Source organism: Ascidiella aspersa, chromosome 7, assembly GCF_963924565.1.
Source record: "Ascidiella aspersa chromosome 7, kaAscAspe10.2, whole genome shotgun sequence".
NCBI lineage: Eukaryota > Metazoa > Chordata > Ascidiacea > Phlebobranchia > Ascidiidae > Ascidiella > Ascidiella aspersa.
In genome coordinates this window covers 5,585,925-5,603,536 of record NC_139453.1, presented here as the reverse complement: position 1 = coordinate 5,603,536, position 17,612 = coordinate 5,585,925, and the positions used below count along the sequence as shown (strand labels likewise).

General features: G+C 38.4%; 2 protein-coding genes across 2 annotated transcripts; both read left to right on the top strand.

Moving 5' to 3' along the window:
- Window positions 1–3,477: 3,477 nt before the first annotated feature.
- On the top strand, window positions 3,478–9,161 carry LOC146137397 (uncharacterized). The gene is made up of 7 exons (XM_083393179.1): window positions 3,478–3,582; window positions 3,829–4,087; window positions 4,875–5,054; window positions 5,622–5,756; window positions 6,337–6,451; window positions 7,572–7,691; window positions 8,382–9,161. The coding sequence occupies exons 1-7, from the start codon at window positions 3,570–3,572 to the stop codon at window positions 8,541–8,543; spliced, it is 984 nt and encodes a 327-aa protein (XP_083249305.1). The 5' UTR covers window positions 3,478–3,569; the 3' UTR covers window positions 8,544–9,161.
- Window positions 9,162–13,783: 4,622 nt separating this feature from the next.
- LOC146137396 (eukaryotic translation initiation factor 5B-like) lies at window positions 13,784–17,422 on the top strand. The gene has a single exon (XM_083393178.1). It carries the CDS (start codon window positions 13,784–13,786, stop codon window positions 16,811–16,813), a length of 3,030 nt encoding a protein of 1,009 aa, XP_083249304.1. The 3' UTR covers window positions 16,814–17,422.
- The last annotated feature ends 190 nt before the right edge of the window (window positions 17,423–17,612 follow it).

Sequence of the window (17,612 nt, the reverse complement as noted above, 5' to 3'; positions counted from 1 at the left end):
GTCTACCGCACCTTGTATCGGTTCTGTGCGCTGATATCGGACATAACTATAATGTCCGCGTCGTTTTTTTGTTAACCAACACACGCTACACACAATTAGTGGTCTCAAAATACCACATGAACACGTTGATTGTTTTTGGTGTTAAACTTATCTATAATATTATTGTGTCTTCTATATGATCAAGCTAAAAACACTTGTCGCTGTCCTACACTTAGGATATCAAGTTTTGTCTCGTAAATTCTAAAAACATGTTTTAAAGGCAATTCTGTACGTATGGAAATATCTGTCTAGTTATAGTAAAAGATTAACAGTAACACTTCTATTCTGATTAATGAAAGATACATTCACGTGTTTATTATACTGTAATCTAGCCCCTCGGAAGCTGCTTATTGACCAACGATTACGGATTTCATATCATAGGCTTTTTCGCGTTGTTTAACTTATTCTTAAAATAGTTGTTGTCTTTCTGAATTGTATTTACGAAATTTAGATAAAAAACACATAAGTTTGTATCATAAAACGAAAAGATATTATGGCCGAACAATTTCTTGCTTTTTTCTGAAGCCATGCCGAAATTATTTTTCATTTTGGACTGTCTTATAAATGCTTGTTAATATGTAATACCAAATCAAGTACGTTAAGTGGGATATTTTGGATGGCATTTGTGTTCTCCATGTTATATTATGCCTAAAACTTTGGCCTTTTTTAGCAAACAATTTCACCACTGCCCTTCAGGTCACGGTGAAAGGTAAAATATAAAAATGTCTTGATGCATTTTTGCAAGTAATGTAACTGTGGCAGCCCCTTTGGTGTTACCAAGTTTTGTGTATTCTTTTTTCCTGTAATTTTATAATGCTCTCATTGTGTTAGCTGAAATTGAGACGTAGCCATTGAAAAGTCAGTTGGGCAAGTAAAATGCAAAGCTGAAGCGACAATGTAGTAGCAACTCAATGTTTTTTTCTAGTTAAATGTTTACACTTCGCCAATACGACTGCTCTTGTCAAACACTCGCATCACAATTAACTTCTGTCCGTTCTTAACAGTGTTTGTAAGATTTTTAGTAACCCATCAAGAGACAAAATAAAGCGGGAATGGCGGAATAATTTGTACTGTTAAACTGAAAGGTTTTTTGATGACTATAGGTTTAGGTATTAACAGTCAAAAATACCGACTCTTATTGTCAAAATGAATCCGTAAAGACGCCAAACTCCCCCGTATATGGTAGTTGCCTACAGTTAAAGAACCACTGGATAAAAATGTTATTGCTAGTGTCGCAACTTTCAACTGTTAAGTTTCGCAATGCTTTGCAAATCTTGTGATATATCGGCGTTGAGTGTAACGACTTTTTTATTCCACCTAACTTCCAATTTTCTATGCTCTTAACGTGAATAACGCCTGATCCGTTTTTTTAACATGATTTCTTGTTTAAGGAACCAAAGAAAAAACATATTCTTAAAAAACAAAAAAAATTTAACTAGCCGAAAATACTTCGCAAATTTTCGACGAAAATACGTTTCATGTCAACTTGCAAGAATCGTTTTCAATCGTGGCTTTTCTCTCAAACCTATTACTTTGTTATGTAAGGGTTTCACAGCAAAACATCTTGTATCGGGGATTCACACAAGACGAAAATTTCATTGTCCCGATTCAAGCACTGCTCGCAAATTTTCAGCCGTTTTTTTACCTCCCGTGTTTCAAAAACGCAGAAGACGTTTTTAATTGAAGCGTTTTTTTCTCCCCACTTGGCATTAACTTCGCTTCTATTTATTTGTTATTTTGTATTACCGCGACGCGGTTTCTAAGCTTAATAAATCGCCGTATTATTGAGACACAGTGGTGTGAAATGTGCAAGTCGCGGGTTTTCTTGCTCTTAACGAGGGTTTTCACACTTTTTTTGCCCTTTTTTCACCAGGTGTGGGACGCTTGTTTTTTCTGCAACCGAATCTTGTTTTTTGCGCAAAGTTAAAGTTCCGCATTCGCTAATCCAACACTTAAACAATCTACAACTGCGTTTTCGGTTTCTCAATGCGATTTCATTCACCAAAGTTTGCTGAAAACGCTGTCCAGGGTTGGCCATCTGTGTTTTTTGAGCCCACACCCAGTCTTGAGTTCTTATCCGCAGGCGCCCTGTTATACAACCTGCGGTGCTTTGTATTCACGTAACCACCTACTACACGCTTTCGTACCAAATGCCGCAAAATAAAATGCCAAACGAGTGATATTTTTTGTCTGACATGCGAACGTGTTTCTAATTTAGTGAGAATTTTAACCAAATTCAACTTAACCAACGCCAGTCATTTCATGAAATGCTCACGAGAAACAGGGGCGGGTCTAGAGGGAGTGGTTTGACTCTCATGGCGAATACCCATTTTCGAAGGTCAACTTAATATTTATATTGCTATTAAAAAATACAAATAATTTATTTAGTAATTTTATCAGCCTCACTGCATGTAGACTGCCTGCTTGGTTAAAAAAAACTGGTCAGTTAGTTTATTATATTAGGGTGTTAGCCAGTAAGCGGTTCAGTGAAATTGTTTTAAGAAACGGTTTGCGCTTTCCGCCACTCAGGTTGCAGTTAAGCCAAAAAAGCACTTTAACCGTCGTGGTTACGATATAGATAAAAAATCAACAAGCGGCATTGTGGAAACAGTCATAGATCTTGCAAGCAAAATAATAACAATATTATTTTATTAACTAAAACTGTCTTGGGTTGCCCTTGACCTGTATCGCTTGAGGTCAAACTTTGCTTTCATAAAATTGAGGTTAATACGCGGTCTGTAGAATATAGGGAAGTTCAAAATCGAGAACAAATAAAGCATAGTAACTATCAAAAATATTTTCTTTGTAAAATATACGTTGTTTTTTTGTAACAATGGTCAAATGTCCCTAAGCACTTTTACACTTTAAGTGAAGCGTTTTGGTTATTATTTTTAAGTGATTTGAAACTTGTTTTGCTCATCAACCGTTTGAAGGTTAGTTTAAGCACCAAATAATTATTAAAAAACTAAAATGTTTTAATTTACCTTACCTTTCATTATGTGTTTCGGGAAATAAAGAACGATTTCGAAAAGTAAGCCGTGGCATTTAGTGTGTCAAAGTTTAGGACTGTATTGCAATAGAAAGGGTCTAAATGTCAACATTTTAACGTTCAAAATGCATTTCACTTTCTTCAGAAAGGAATTAGAATGAAAGGTAGGCCGTTTTTTGTTATTTGGTAGTAATTCAAATGAACTATATTTCCGACAATTGGCGCTGGTCTAAAAACGTACAACATTTTCGCCTAGGGGATTGTATGGCTAAGATTAATTTTTTCATTCTATTAAAGCTGGTCTGAGCTGTTAAAGTCGTATTATATGGTAAGTCAAAAGCCCACGTTAAAATGTTGGATGTTTTTAGAGATATGAAATTTAGGTTGAGTTCTATTGTATTTTGTTGACAATTATATATAATATTTTTATTTTTTAATTCCATATTACTAAAGGGGCTGATCAAGAATAGACGAGTAATATACTTTCAGCACAAACTTTTCTGTAGTATTTGGCTTTAAAAGCAGCAACATTATCTACAAAATGGAAATTGAAGGTAAGATTACACTTGTTTTGACTTGCCTGTTTAACTAATAATCATGCATTATTTTAGGCCAATTAAATTCTATATATTCCTTACCAAGTTAATTTACATTGAAAGATTACATTTGGATTATCCCATTTTGGCATAGGATTAAGGCCCCAAAAAAATTTTAGCAATAATTTTTGTGGCCACAAATTATGGAATGCGGTTGGGCAAGGGGTTTCCCTAAAATGTCCTAAAACACATTTTTTTTCACAGAGGAGTTAGTTAATGATTTGGCAAACACATACAGCACAATCATTGTCGATCTGAACAGTGACAATGAAGACATGGATTCACTGTTGAACGATCCAAACTTTACAAGCCCTTCGGCCAGTGGCAGTAGTCAGGCAAAGAAGCCACAAGCGCGCAGGGGTAGATTTGCTAAACTCCTTCCAGTTGAAGCCCCGTTTATCTGCCCCTCTCCCAATTGTGATGCTGTATTTCCGACTCGTTATAAATTGCGAAGGCACTTCAGGTATTATAAATGTTTCCGGTTTTATTTGTTGTACTACCTGTAATTGTCTTTGGTTGACAAGTAGTTTTACAGACCACCTGTAAAAAATATTTGAGATACATTCAAATGGGTGTAATTGTTTGTCTAACAACGGAACAGCATACAAAAATTAAAAAAAAATCATTTAACATAGTGGCTCAAACTTATGATAATTATTTTACTGTTAATTTTATATGTTCTGTATAATTACATCCTACTGTTTATAACTAAAAAGGGCTAATATATATCAGTAAATCACCCCTCTGCTGTAATTTTATTTATCCTAAACTAATCTTGCTTGCAGATACATCTAATCTATCTCTTTTCATGACTTGAATAAATTGGAAGGTGTTATGACCGGTGACCCCTTTTCCAACTGTATTTTTTCAAAACATGTATGATAGCCAAATTTTCTGCACTTTGCATAATTTCCAAAGTTGTCTTTTTGTGGCTTATAGTCGATTCGTTGAAATCCTTTTGTATAAAAATGTACTATGATGCTTGTCATTAAAGTTTTGTAAACTCAGCCAATGTATTTGTTCACGATTGCTATTTGTCTTTTTCAACGGCCCAATTCGAATCCCCAAGTTTTGTCAACCCAAAATAGATGCTGAAAATATTATATGGATCTTGTGAAAATACAACCAAAAATATTTAACTTATATTAGATCCCTTGGCTAAAAAGGTTCCTGAGCTGTCCTAAATTATGCCCGTGAATCAGGAAAGTAGCAAGATGTAAATAATTTCAATTTCTGCATTTTTTCTACAGAAATCATCAGGAGAGAAAGCATGCTTGCAACTACTGCAACCAAAAGTTCCTCTATTTGAAGGACAAGCGAACGCATGAGCGAATCCACACCGGGGAGCGTCCCTTTGTCTGTCAAGTATGCCACCGGGGTTTTGTACAAAAATGCACGCTTGCCAACCATCTTATAACACACAACAAAGCGTAAGTTATACATTTAAAAAATATGCATAATGTTGGGTTATATTTCAAATTTCATTTCATTTGCTCTAAATTTCACTTTTACCAGTAGTTTTAACATGTGGTTACCTTATATAAGTTGTTGTGGCCTTTTACAGAAAAAAAATCAATTCTGTAAATCTTTGTTAACTCATAAATATAAGTTAATGAAAAAAACCTAATATTCATTTATCAAAAATGGCAGTCAGTTTTATGAATATGTTGTTTATGTTTAATTTTCATTAAAATTAAGTGTTTAAATGAATCAACTAAATTTTCAACTGTATTTTGTATTCATTCATTAGGTAAATGGGCCGCCTGCCTACTAAATTAACGCCAGTAGGCCATTAGGGGCTGTTAGTACTTTAGTGACCTCCGCCTACTAAAAACAATTTCGTAACCAGTCAAAAACAACATTTTCTTCTAAATTAAAAAAAAATTGTTAACTTTTCCAGAATTCTCAAATAAACTTAAAAATTCTCAAGTGTAAATAGGCTTTAAGGTAAATTACAGTTTTTTGAGCATGATTCCATCATTTTGTATCAATTTCAGAGAAAAAGAGGAAGTTTGTGATTTGTGCGGAAAAGCCTACTATTACAAAAAGAGTTTGGCTCAACACAAAAAAGAAAAACACTCGACGCTTCAGAAGGTCTATCACTGTGCCTCATGTGGGAAGCAGTATACAGGGTATAATGCCATTATAATTGGTATCTACAAAGTGTAATTTTCGATATTTCAGAAATTTTTCTTTTCTATTTATAATATTTTACAATATTTAAGAGACCATCAATCCTAGATTGACCAGGTATCCCTTTTTTAGACCACTATCAATAACCAATTTTTTATGTTTTTGCTGTGACGCAAAAACATACAATTCAAATTACATTGAATTTGTCTACCTATTTAATTATACAACTCTTAAATGGCATATTAACTTTACATGATCACAGAGAAGTACACACTATGTGAAATCAGTCAGTGATAAAAATGAAATAAAATAAATAAATTGCAAGTTTAAAAATTTAGAAATGTGTTTTTTAAGGAAAGCGCTACATAATAATTTAATTGTAAAAAAATTAGCAAAATAATCGTCTCTTTTAACCGTTTACCGATATATCATAGAAGTGGAGTATCGGTCTATTTCTATCCAAAACTAATTTATTAGTTATTAAATAACTTTTAAGAACTGCTGTTTAAACTCCTGAAACAATTGCTAATTATATTATGGCTTGTTTGACTTTATATTCACATGGCTTTGTTCGTTAAGGAGATCGGGATACTGCATCCACCTTCGTAAATGCGCCAAAGCGGAGAAAACCCTTCACACCTGCACTGACTGTGGGAGAACCTACCAGAGAATCGACATCTTGGAAAAACACAAGGTATATTTCGTTCTGCATTTGGAGCAACTTTACAAATGCGACGCTTCGTAGCAGTGTTTCTCAACCTCTATCACCGTGACCCATTTACTCACATAGAGCAGCAAAGCTTTAAAGACCAAATATCTTTATTAAAAGTGAACAGAACACAAATAAGACAAATAGCATTAATAAGTTCGGACTTATTTGATCTCAGCCATGCTGTCGTATTGCTTCCGCATTTTTGAAAATTAGAAAAAAATAAAATCTCCAATCTTTGACCAATCCTTTAAAAACTAATCTTGTATTTTGTGGCTGTTGAAGAGCAGATTTGCTATTGAATTCAGTGAAGAATCACTTTAGGAGAAGTTAAAGCCTAATTAGGAATGTCTGACAATACTAGGTCGGAGATGAGACCCGATACCAAGTTGTAGTATCGGTACTCAATCCGCACCGATATCAATTTGATGTAGGATCTACAGCAGGGCTTCTTAAACTGGGGTCCATGGATCCCTTGGGGGTCCGTGAACCAGTTTTAGGGGGTCCATGAAGACCTGTTAGAATTTTAGTGTGTATTTAAGAAAAAATCAATATATCAAAGAAAACAGTTTAATTAAAAATAACAGGTTTTTACTGAATGTATTTACACTCCATTTCTCTTTCACATTTCTTGGATCGGAATTAGCAGATTTAGGAAGTATATTTGTATTGTGGCGTCATTTTAAGCAGCACATTTAAAATATTTTTGGGCTACCGTGGTCCACGGTCCGCGGTAAAAAAAGTTTAAGAACCCCTGATCTTCAGTCATAATTTGCGATCCAGCGCAGCGATTCTACCTTAAAACGTAAATTTATCAAAAACATTAGGTTAACATCTCGAAGTTACTAAACTTTGTTACGCAAAAGCAAATTTTGCCCTAATTACTTGGAAAAATATATTTTGAACGTTTCAGTTTTATCTATTTCACTCGTTTGGCCATATTAAATACGTCGGCGCTGAATACAAATTTGTCAGAAGAACCCCTTTATAATTGACTAAAGACGTTCGGTATCGGATTAAAATGGCTAGTACATAGGACGACACTACTCCTAATATTGCCAAATATAAACTGATTTCAACCTAACTAACTTTTCTCGTTGAACAGATGCGATGTTCGGGACGCATTTACCAGTGCGGTGTTTGTGACAAGACGCTCATCACCGAAGAAAACCTGAGTAAGCACATGTGCAACGTGCACGACATCAGCTATGAGGACTGTATCCAGGTAAGCTATATACGACGACATAGGATCGCAGCCCATCCGAGGTAGTTATCGTTATTTGTCCGTTTAAAGCAGCTATTCCTACTATTTAACGATAAAAAAATGCGCGGGTTTCGGCAAGTTGTGTCAAGGGAGGCCCAAAAACTTTAAGAAACCCTGGCGTATCTGAGTATAAAGCACAAATAAGTGTTGTAATGACTTACGTCAATGACTTATTTTACGATTTACTTGACTGGGACTTCAGTTCATTCAAAATGACTTGTTTACAACACTGATACTTTTGGAAATTTCTAATGCAGATTCACGACCTTTGTATTGGTACAAAGTGTGTCGATATTTATTGCCTAAAGCAGAACTGAGCAAAACTACGACCCGCCAAGCAATATAATCCGGCCCGCGGCCTATTTTTAATAAAACTACTTAAGGCACAAAAAAGCCTAAACATTTTTTATTGATTTCTTAATATTTTATTAAATACATTACTCTTATAAGGCATCCTTACCTATTCCTACTCTTACCAGCTTGTTAAACCAAGGTTATTTAAAGATTCTTTTAAAATGAATCACACATTGCACTATGTGTTATTCAGATTCCCTTTTTGGCAAGAAATTTTCTGTTTCTCATGTGGCCCACTGTCAAAAATAATTGCCCACCCCTGACTTAAAATATCGAACGCAAACTCCACATACCCAGGTGCACGTCGACGGAAATCTCGAAAAGCAGCAGCGCGACCCAACAGCGCCCTCCAGCGACCAACCGGAGGTGTTCTACGAGGCGTATGGAGAGGAACAAGACATCGATCAGCTGATCGCTTCATCGCAACCCACTTTGAGCCTCTCTCAAGCAACAACATGATGCTCTCGGGTCGTTTCTTCTGTTTTCTTTATTGTGTTGTGACTCCACAAGTCGTAGAATAAGTACCGCTTCTGGTTACTGAACTGTACCTGCGCGTTGCTGTCAAATTAGGTTTTGGAATTAGAACTTAAACCGCTCTTATAATGTTTGGGAATATTTATTGGGCGCTAAGTTGCCTCTTAAGTTTTTTTTTCAATGACGGGTTGGGCAAATATATGTTCGACAATGTTATTTGTCCCGAGTCCGGAGTGCGAATGCGTATTACCAAAGTCGAAACCGATAATGTCGCAAGTACAGAAGTTGTAAAGATGGAACAACATACGGTGGAACTTTTCCAACCATGTAGTGTCGGTGGATGAATTATATGAGGCTCTAGGGTCGGAAGACGAACTCTGTACTCGACGAAACCGCACATTTTGCCGGAGTCGGATACAGGTTATTTTTATCCGTCTCCAGCCCTGTCATCTAGTCATCAAGAACTCACATCACCCGATCGCCATGATTAGGTTCCTAAAAACTGAAGGCAAAAACATAATTAGATGTTGCAATAAATCGGACGAGTCCGCCGATACTACCAATTGGCATCAGGTATCGGCTCCAAACTAAAATTATTAAACATCCCTATATTTAACCCGGTTTCTTTAAAATTATATAAAAATTAAATTGAAGCCTTCAAAATTAAAACAAAGTCTTCAAAATTGAGACTTTAAAGTCCCTTCCGTTGCCAACTGAAAAAAAAAAATTGTTTTCTGTTCTGCATAGGAAACGTCATTCTCTTCCATTTTAGTTAACTTCGGTCCATTCTTCTTGTGTTTATTGCCTTTTTTATTTTATAGGCCAACCAACTTGCACGTTAAAAAGCATTATAGGCTCTACTTTAAAATCATGCTACTGTGCTTTTGCTTGATTTACATTTAACCCTGCTTTGTGCCATTTAAAAAAGGATGTGATACATGTGACCATGTAAATTAATCACCGGGACACGGTTTAAAAAAGATAGATTGAGTACTTTTGTAAGTGTAATCTCCCCTGTTCTATGTATAGGGCCAAACGTTGTTAGTTGCGTTTCTTCACTTCACGTGGTTTACCTGTTTTCTCTTCCCTGCGTTGTTTTGAAGCGCTTATTTGACCGGTGGCCTTGCGACGATCGCAAATACATAATTATATTGTGTTACTTGTCGTGTTGTTTGTAGTTCTACTGTTAACCTGCAGGTTGGGGCACTCCATCAATAAGACCTAAATTGATATGAGCGGATTTACATCAAGCTATAAACAGTTTAAACAAATTAGTGATAAGGTCGGATTGATTTTACCAAAGTTCATTACTTCCTATGCAGTGACCGCACCTGTTCTTTTCATAAGCTATAGCAAAGCTATATGTTTTCGTTCTGTCATTATGATTTTTAAAGAGATTCTATCATTATGATTTTTAAGAGATTTGTAGCCTACATAACTTTAACCATGTTTTGTTTACTCAGTAGAAATCAGTGCAGTTTTGTAAAAAATGTAAAAGTATTTTAGGAACCATGTCAGCTTTCAGCACTTTTTTACATGTATTCCCAGGGTTACCGTCTGCTTAAATGGAAAAACAAGTACAGTGCTTTGTGATTACGTAATAGGTTACCACGCTAGCACGCTTATCTATATTTGCCAGAGACGAATCTAGAATTTTTGTTTTCGGGTTCATGAATTTTTTACAGATATGATGCAACGAATTATCATTTAAAAGAGATCCAGTAGCCTAACCTCAAGCGTACCGTTATAGTGTGCTTGTTTTCATAGTTTTAGGTCCGAGAGGTGTCATTAAGTAATGATAAGACTACGCAAGAATACCTCAGTCTCGAGGTCGACATGAAAGTTCGAAACCGGTACGGCGGCACATTTAACATTTTCTATGACTAAGTAGGACTCGGAAGTCCGACTCGATTTATTGTTTTCAGTCGGACTGTACTTTTATTCTCGACCGGAGTGGGACTCGAGTTGTTGGAAACCGACTCTGTAGGACTGCACTGCATTGGGATAATCTAAGATTCGGTCCTTCTCTAATTTTGTTCTCTAAATCTAAAATATAGTATTTCTATGTTGTTTGACAAACGGATGACCAAACCGTTTTAACATCTGCTATTTTAGCACGTCATATTAAAGTATAATAATAACATTTTCGGTTTACCGCAATCCAAATTTGGTACTAAGAAAATGTTAATATTCATTTTAGGAACACAAGCATAGGTCAAAATGTTGTATTTGTTTTATTTTCTCCACCAAGTACTAAAATAACTAGCATATTTCTATTTATGCTGCAAAAATACACTCCCTATGTTTAGTGGTAAGTGTGTCATGGTGCTTTCATCACATTTTCTTTTTGTATTTAGTGCTGTTGCGAACAAATTGTGTAAGCTCTTGAAGTTGTATCATCATCATGCTTTGTATTAAGAAAAAGTATATTGTGTGGTTCATTTACGGTGAAACTAATTTTTAATGAACTATGATAGAACGTCTGTATTGTTGTTTTGCGTGATAAAACACGTATTTCAGTCCGGACAGAATTGCGTCACGTTGATCTGATACGAAACAGCAAATTGTTTGTGATGTGCTTGTATGACGCGTTATGAAACAATCGCATGTCATATTGCAAGTAAACCACCTAGGAAGTGGCTGTTTAACCGGATCTTTCTTTTACGCTTGTACAGCACAGGTACATGATTATTTATTGATTTAGGTTAAGGTTGGGTTTGACGTTTGTGTCTTGGTAGTATTATTTTATTTTCCAAGTTTTGCATTAATTCAATGAGGTGAGGGTGCGGGTTAGCGTTTTGGGTGAGTCAAGTATTATTATATTCATTATTTAATAGTATTGCTTAGCCCAACCCAAAACACTAACCCTAATAATGTGCATTGTGGTAGGATTCTAGAGCAGCGTCGCTTGTTATTTTGCTATGCACTGCTAACTAGGCTTCCTCTTTTTTCCGGATTTTTCACTCCCGGGAAACGGGATTGAAAAATGAAAATTTCCGGAAATCCCGGTAAAAATTGTACCTTAATTTGGGGCATTATGACGTTTAAGATTTTTTTATATTAGCTCCAAACATTTAATTAAGCTCATTTATATTCTATAGTATTGCTTCTGCAATCTTACAAGACCTTCTCGTATTAAAGTCAGCACCCTTATTTGTTTTTATTTGAAAAAAAGCACATCTTTATTGGTAGAAATTAAGTTTTTCCGCTGGTAAGCGCAAATAAAGCAACTCAGTCAACAACTTTAACAGGGTTGGTAATAGTTTTTTAAGTTTTGCTATGTTGCCAAATAACCAAAATTTAAAAAAAATCCCGGGATTCGGGGTTGTTAATTTGTGGGAAATCCCGGGAATTTTCCGTCGAAACATTCCTTGAGAGGAACCCTACTGCTAACATATTTAGTCACCCATGAAAGTAGAAGTGTTAAAACCACGGCTGGGTAGTCACAGTAAAACAACCTTGGCTTGAGCTCCGGAGACAACACATACAAGACTGCGGCTTCAGCCCCGGCTCTGTAGTGGTATTTTTTAAAAGTTGCTTTGGCCCAGCAAATCAAGTTATGTTGGTCACACTATTAACTAGTTAGTAGTTTTAATTTAAAGAGCTGGAAATTATTTTCAGCCCGTGCAGATAAAAATTTCACAGCTTCATCAGTAGAAATTAAAAAAAAAGCTTCCGCTCCACAAAATTAATATAAATGGCTCCAGCACTAGCTGTGGCTCCATAAACAGAATAAAACAGGGCTTCATAATTTAGGTGTGCTTTTTAATTTCATTAAAACATTCTAAGTACACTATTGGGACCTGCCTAATTAAGATGAGCGGGTAAGTAAAGTGAAGACCTATAGCTTCCCAAGTCTCCTACACGCTCCTTTATAGGTATCTGACTCAAAAGGAGAAGGTCGTTTAAACAACAGTTAAATCTAAGTACACATGGTAGCGTACCACAGGGATTGAAGCCGCTATTTTAAACCTGACTTGATTGGAATGGTTTCATGTAGACGTATGCTTTTAGAGACTGCTATCTTTGGGTAATAGTCAGTGACCATTGGTCACTTGTTAGCAGGTCTGCAGAGTCAGTAAATTAAAAAAAAAAAACAGTCTGACTGAAGAGTTGACTTTGGTCAAAAATTAAACCAAACTATGACTCTTGGCCAATTCATGTTTTTTAGAGTCTGGATTTCAGATAAACTTATCCAATTTACAGTTTGAGGTCTTATCAGTTTTGAAACTTGGTACTGCGGCCTCTGGGTCCTTGTAGTCTTACATAGTACTCAACTCTCAACTCCATGGCCAAGTTTGTCAGTGGACACCTGTCATATGCATTGAGACATCTTACTAGGCATCGCAATTGAGTATCATTACAAAACCCCCTGACCCCTAATTTTTGTGTAGTAAACAAAATTACAGCCATTTAGACAAAATGTTCTTATTTCTATACAGATTGTTTTTCAAATTTAGCGAAAATGTCTGTTTTTTTATTCTTAAGAATGCAAACGTAACAAAAGTTACGATTTAAGGTTTATTTGTGTCATAACAAAGTTTTTATCCCTAAGAAGAAAATCTTATGTGTGCTTTTTAAATGTAATAATGCAAGTTGACTGCCGTAAACTGATAAAGTAACTCGATCAAAACATAAAAATGGATTTACATATTTTTATGGGCAAGTTTTTATAGTTTAACCTGTTTTTTTTTTGTTGGTACAGAGAATGCAATTGCATATACCTGCTGTTAGATAAAGTTTTATTCAGTGTCACAAAATGGATCTTCAGTGGTCGAATGGTCACCATAACTATTTACACAATGCCATTAGACTACATCTAGGCTTCGGCCTTGATTAAAGACAAGAGTAATGGTGACATCATACACAGTCATTAACACATCTGTTATACTGGTTGTTGTTCTTGCTTTTTTACTAATGGATTTTTAATTTTAATTGTTAACTTTTCATTCGACAAATAGTATTGACCACCCCTGACAACCTCTTGAGACCCCCTTAAGGGTTATAACCCTCTTGTTTGGTCTGGTTTGGGGTACCACTGAACTACATCGTTGTTAGAGCAGAACAGGTTTGTCGCTACTACTACACCAGTTCATCTTTCAAAGTCTCTAAAGCTTTTTATAGTTTTCTTAAGTGTATTGTTTCTTCTTTTTTAGAATAAAGCACATGCTGAGCTAACATCTACTAGACTTACCTGTCATATATATATTTTTGATTAAATTAAAATGGGTAAAAAGAACAAGAAAAACACGGCCAAAGATATTGCCACAGAAGGGCAAGAAAACATTGAAAACCCAACCCCAGCTGTGGGAAAGAAAAAAGGCAAAAAACAACAAGATGACGACTGGATGGACAGTGTGCAAGATGAACTGGAGTCCTTACAGGAAGGGCCGAAAGTTGACGCAGATAAAAAGGATGAGTCTAAGGCAGAAGAGCAACCGCAGGCTGCTGCACCCAAGAAAAAGGGAAAGAAGAAGAAGGTGGTTGACGATGATTGGGAAAATGAAGTTCAGAATGAAATCGAGAATATTCAGAACAACATTGAGCCCGAAGCGGGCGACGATGAAAAAAAACCTGCAAAGAAGAAAAACAAGAAACCGAAGGGTGGTGAGGAAAAAAATTCAGAGCCATCTGATATTAAAACAAAGGAGGAAGTGGTTCCCGCAGCTGCAGATGGACAGGGCGAAAAGAATGACGAAGAAACCACAGCAACAAGCAAAAAGAAACAGAAGAAGAAGAAAAAGGGTGAGAAAGTGGAGCCGGAAAAACCGAGAAAGGGTGGCCTGGGAAAAGGTGCCCTGAAAGCGATGAAGGAAGCGCTTCAGAAGAAAAAGGAAGAAGAAGAAAGGCTGCAGAAAGAAGAGGAAGAGCGCTTCCGCAAAGAAGAGGAAGAAGAAAAGAAGAGATTGGAAGCTTTGGAAGCCGAACGATTGAAACGCGAAAAGAAGAAACAGGACAAGAAAGATCGAATACAGCGACTGAAGCAGGAGGGAAAATATTTAACTCCCGCTCAGCGAGAAATGCAAAGACGCAGGGAAGCGTATCGCGAAGAACTCATCAAACAAGGACTTGTGCCCGACAAAGAAGCGGAAGCTGTCAGGAAACCAAGATATGAGCGAAAGAAAAAGCAACAAAAACCACAACCTAAGCCGGAGCCTACGGAAGTTGCTCCTGCTGTGGAAGAAGCCGAACCTGTTGAAGTTGAAGAACCTATGGTCATTATTGAGGAGCAGACAAGCGATAAGGATATAGAGGATGATTGGGAGAACATTGACAACAAAATGGCCAACATGGATGTAAAGTCTTTATCGAGTGAGGAGGATACTTCGTCAGGGGAAGAAAGCTCTGAAGAAGACCAGGAGGAGTCTTCAGAAGATGAAAAGGATACATCGCCTCCCTTGTCGTCCCGAGAGCAAGCTTTGCACCGGATTCAGAAACAGAAAGATGAGAATGAAGCCAAACGCTCGATCGCCGAACTACGCTCCCCCGTTGTCTGCGTTCTGGGCCACGTCGATACTGGTAAAACGAAAATCCTCGACAAGATCCGACACAGCCACGTGCAAGACGGCGAGGCGGGCGGCATCACACAACAAATCGGAGCCACCAACATTCCCACTTACGCCATCAAGGAACAAACGCGAATGGTGAAGAGTTTCCAGGGCGACAAAATCAGGATCCCTGGACTGCTGGTGATTGACACACCCGGGCATGAATCGTTCGGCAACCTTCGCTCCCGCGGCTCTTCCAACTGCGACATCGCCATCCTGGTGGTGGACATTATGCACGGCCTGGAACCGCAGACCCTAGAGTCGATCAGGCTTCTCAAGAAGAACAAAACCCCGTTTGTAGTGGCTCTGAACAAGGTCGACCGACTCTACGAGTGGAAGTCAAACCCTGACAGCGACGTAGTCTCCTGCCTGAAAAAGCAGAAGTCCTACGTGCTGGATGAGTTCCGTGAGAAGGTCAACGGCATCGTGGTGCAATTCGCCACCGAGTCGCTCAACGTCAAGCTCTTCCACGAGAACGACGACCCGGACACATGGATTTCGATGGTGCCAACTTCGGCGCACAGTGGCGATGGCATGGGCGACCTTATGGCACTGCTGGTCGACATTTGCCAGACGCGACTCGCCAGCAAGATATGCTACAGCGAGAACCTCCAGTGCACCGTGCTTGAGGTGAAAGCAATTCAGGGACTCGGAACCACCATTGACGTGATCCTAACAAACGGAAGGCTCAAGTACGGTGACACAATCGTGCTTCCCGGTACCGAAGGACCCATCGTTACCCATGTAAAGGGTCTGCTCATGCCGCAGCCGCTAAGGGAGTTAAGGGTGAAGAACCCGTACAACAAGTACGACGAGATCAAAGCAGCCCAGGGCGTTAAGATCCTGGCAAAGGACTTGGACAAAGCGCTGGCTGGCACCGGACTGCTTGTGGCCAAAAATGAAGATGAGGTGGAGGTTTTGAAGGAAGAGGTCCAGGCTCAAGTGTCGGAAGCACTGAGTGGCATTAAACTCAAAGAGCGCGGCGTTTTCGTGCAGGCGTCAACCCTCGGCTCGCTTGAAGCGCTCCTTGAGTTCCTCAAAACGTCCAAGATCCCGTTCGCCGGCATCGGCATTGGTCCTGTGTGCAAGAAGGACGTGAGCAAGGCGTCGGTGATGCTGGAGCATGACTCGCAGTGGGCTGTGATCCTGGCTTTTGACGTGAAAGTGGAACGGGAGGCGCAGGAGATCGCCGACGGGTTGGGCGTGAAGATCTTCACCGCCGACATCATCTACCACCTCTTCGACGCCTTCACCAAACATCGCGAGGAACAACTCAAGCGCAAACGCGACGAGTTCCGTCAGGTCGCCGTCTTCCCTTGTAAGGTCCGCATCGTTCCCAACTGCGTGTTCAAGTCGCGCGACCCCATTATCATAGGGGTGCGGATCGAAGGGGGCCAGCTGCGCCTTGGTACCCCTCTCTGCGTGCCAGATCGCGATTCCCTCAAGCTGGGCGTGGTCACCAGTATGCAAGTCAACCATAAGGACGTCGAGGTGGCTCGAAGCCCCATGGAGGTCTGTATAAAGGTCGAGGGGGCCCCTGGGGAAGCCCCCAAAATGGTGGGTCGGCATTTTGACGAGACCGACTCTATTGTGAGCCGCTTGACCCGCGATTCGATCGATGCGCTTAAAACTTGGTTCCGTGACGAAATGCAAAAGACCGATTGGCAGCTGACCATCGAGCTCAAGAAGTTGTTCGAAATCATCTGATTCCTTCCTTTTGTCGCATTGTTCACTTTTGAGTTCCAAACGCGTTCGGTTGTGGAAATGTGCGTGTGCTTTTTTGCTGGAAACGCCGTGATAAGGTGGTGACGGCAGTATAGTGTGCGTTCATTGCAATTTTTTTCCAATCGTTTTCCCGAATTTTCTCTTTTCTTGTTTTGCCGTTGCGTATATAGTTCTCGTCGAAAACTTGGCCTTGGGTAAAACAAAATGGAAAGATCACGCTCGGTGCGGATTGCTATGTATGGCTTGTACCTCTGGTCTGTCAAATATTCTGCATCATAAAGTTTTGTTGTTTAAGTCGGTAATTGTAATGTGGGAGTTGAAACGCGCAACTATCTGGATTTGTTTAAAATATGCAACTTCATTCCTTACTACGCCTTTTTTGCTTAATACCGTTTTAGACATTCGGCATCAAGTTAATACACTTTGCTTTTCATTTTCACCTACTTATTTTCGATTATTATGTGCTTTAATAGTAACACGCACCTAAATCCAAAAAAAAAATCAAGAATGGCCTCAATTTTGACTATGTTGTGTTGTAAACTTGGCAATTCCATGTATTTATTCATTTTATTGCATCGTATGATACGGCGTGAGGGCTCGCGTTGAATGAAACTGTGGGAAAACAGAATGTGCGGGTAACTGAAGTAGCGCTGCGTGTTTCTTTCAGCACAAGTTTGCAGAAAAACATATTGTAGGAAAAACATTTCCAGTTCTGCACCGAAAACAAAATAACCTAGTTTTATCCTGACTGGTCCAATTTAAACAGCAGCCGAAAAACGTT

Bases quoted from the DNA above. Each gene is read 5' to 3' on its own strand.
- LOC146137397 (XM_083393179.1), top strand. The intron at 4,088-4,874 runs GTATTATAAATG...TTTTTTCTACAG, and splicing joins AAATTGCGAAGGCACTTCAG to AAATCATCAGGAGAGAAAGC. The intron at 7,692-8,381 runs GTAAGCTATATA...CCACATACCCAG, and splicing joins GCTATGAGGACTGTATCCAG to GTGCACGTCGACGGAAATCT.
- LOC146137396 (XM_083393178.1), top strand. From the start codon at position 13,784: ATGGGTAAAAAGAACAAGAAAAACACGGCCAAAGATATTGCCACAGAA.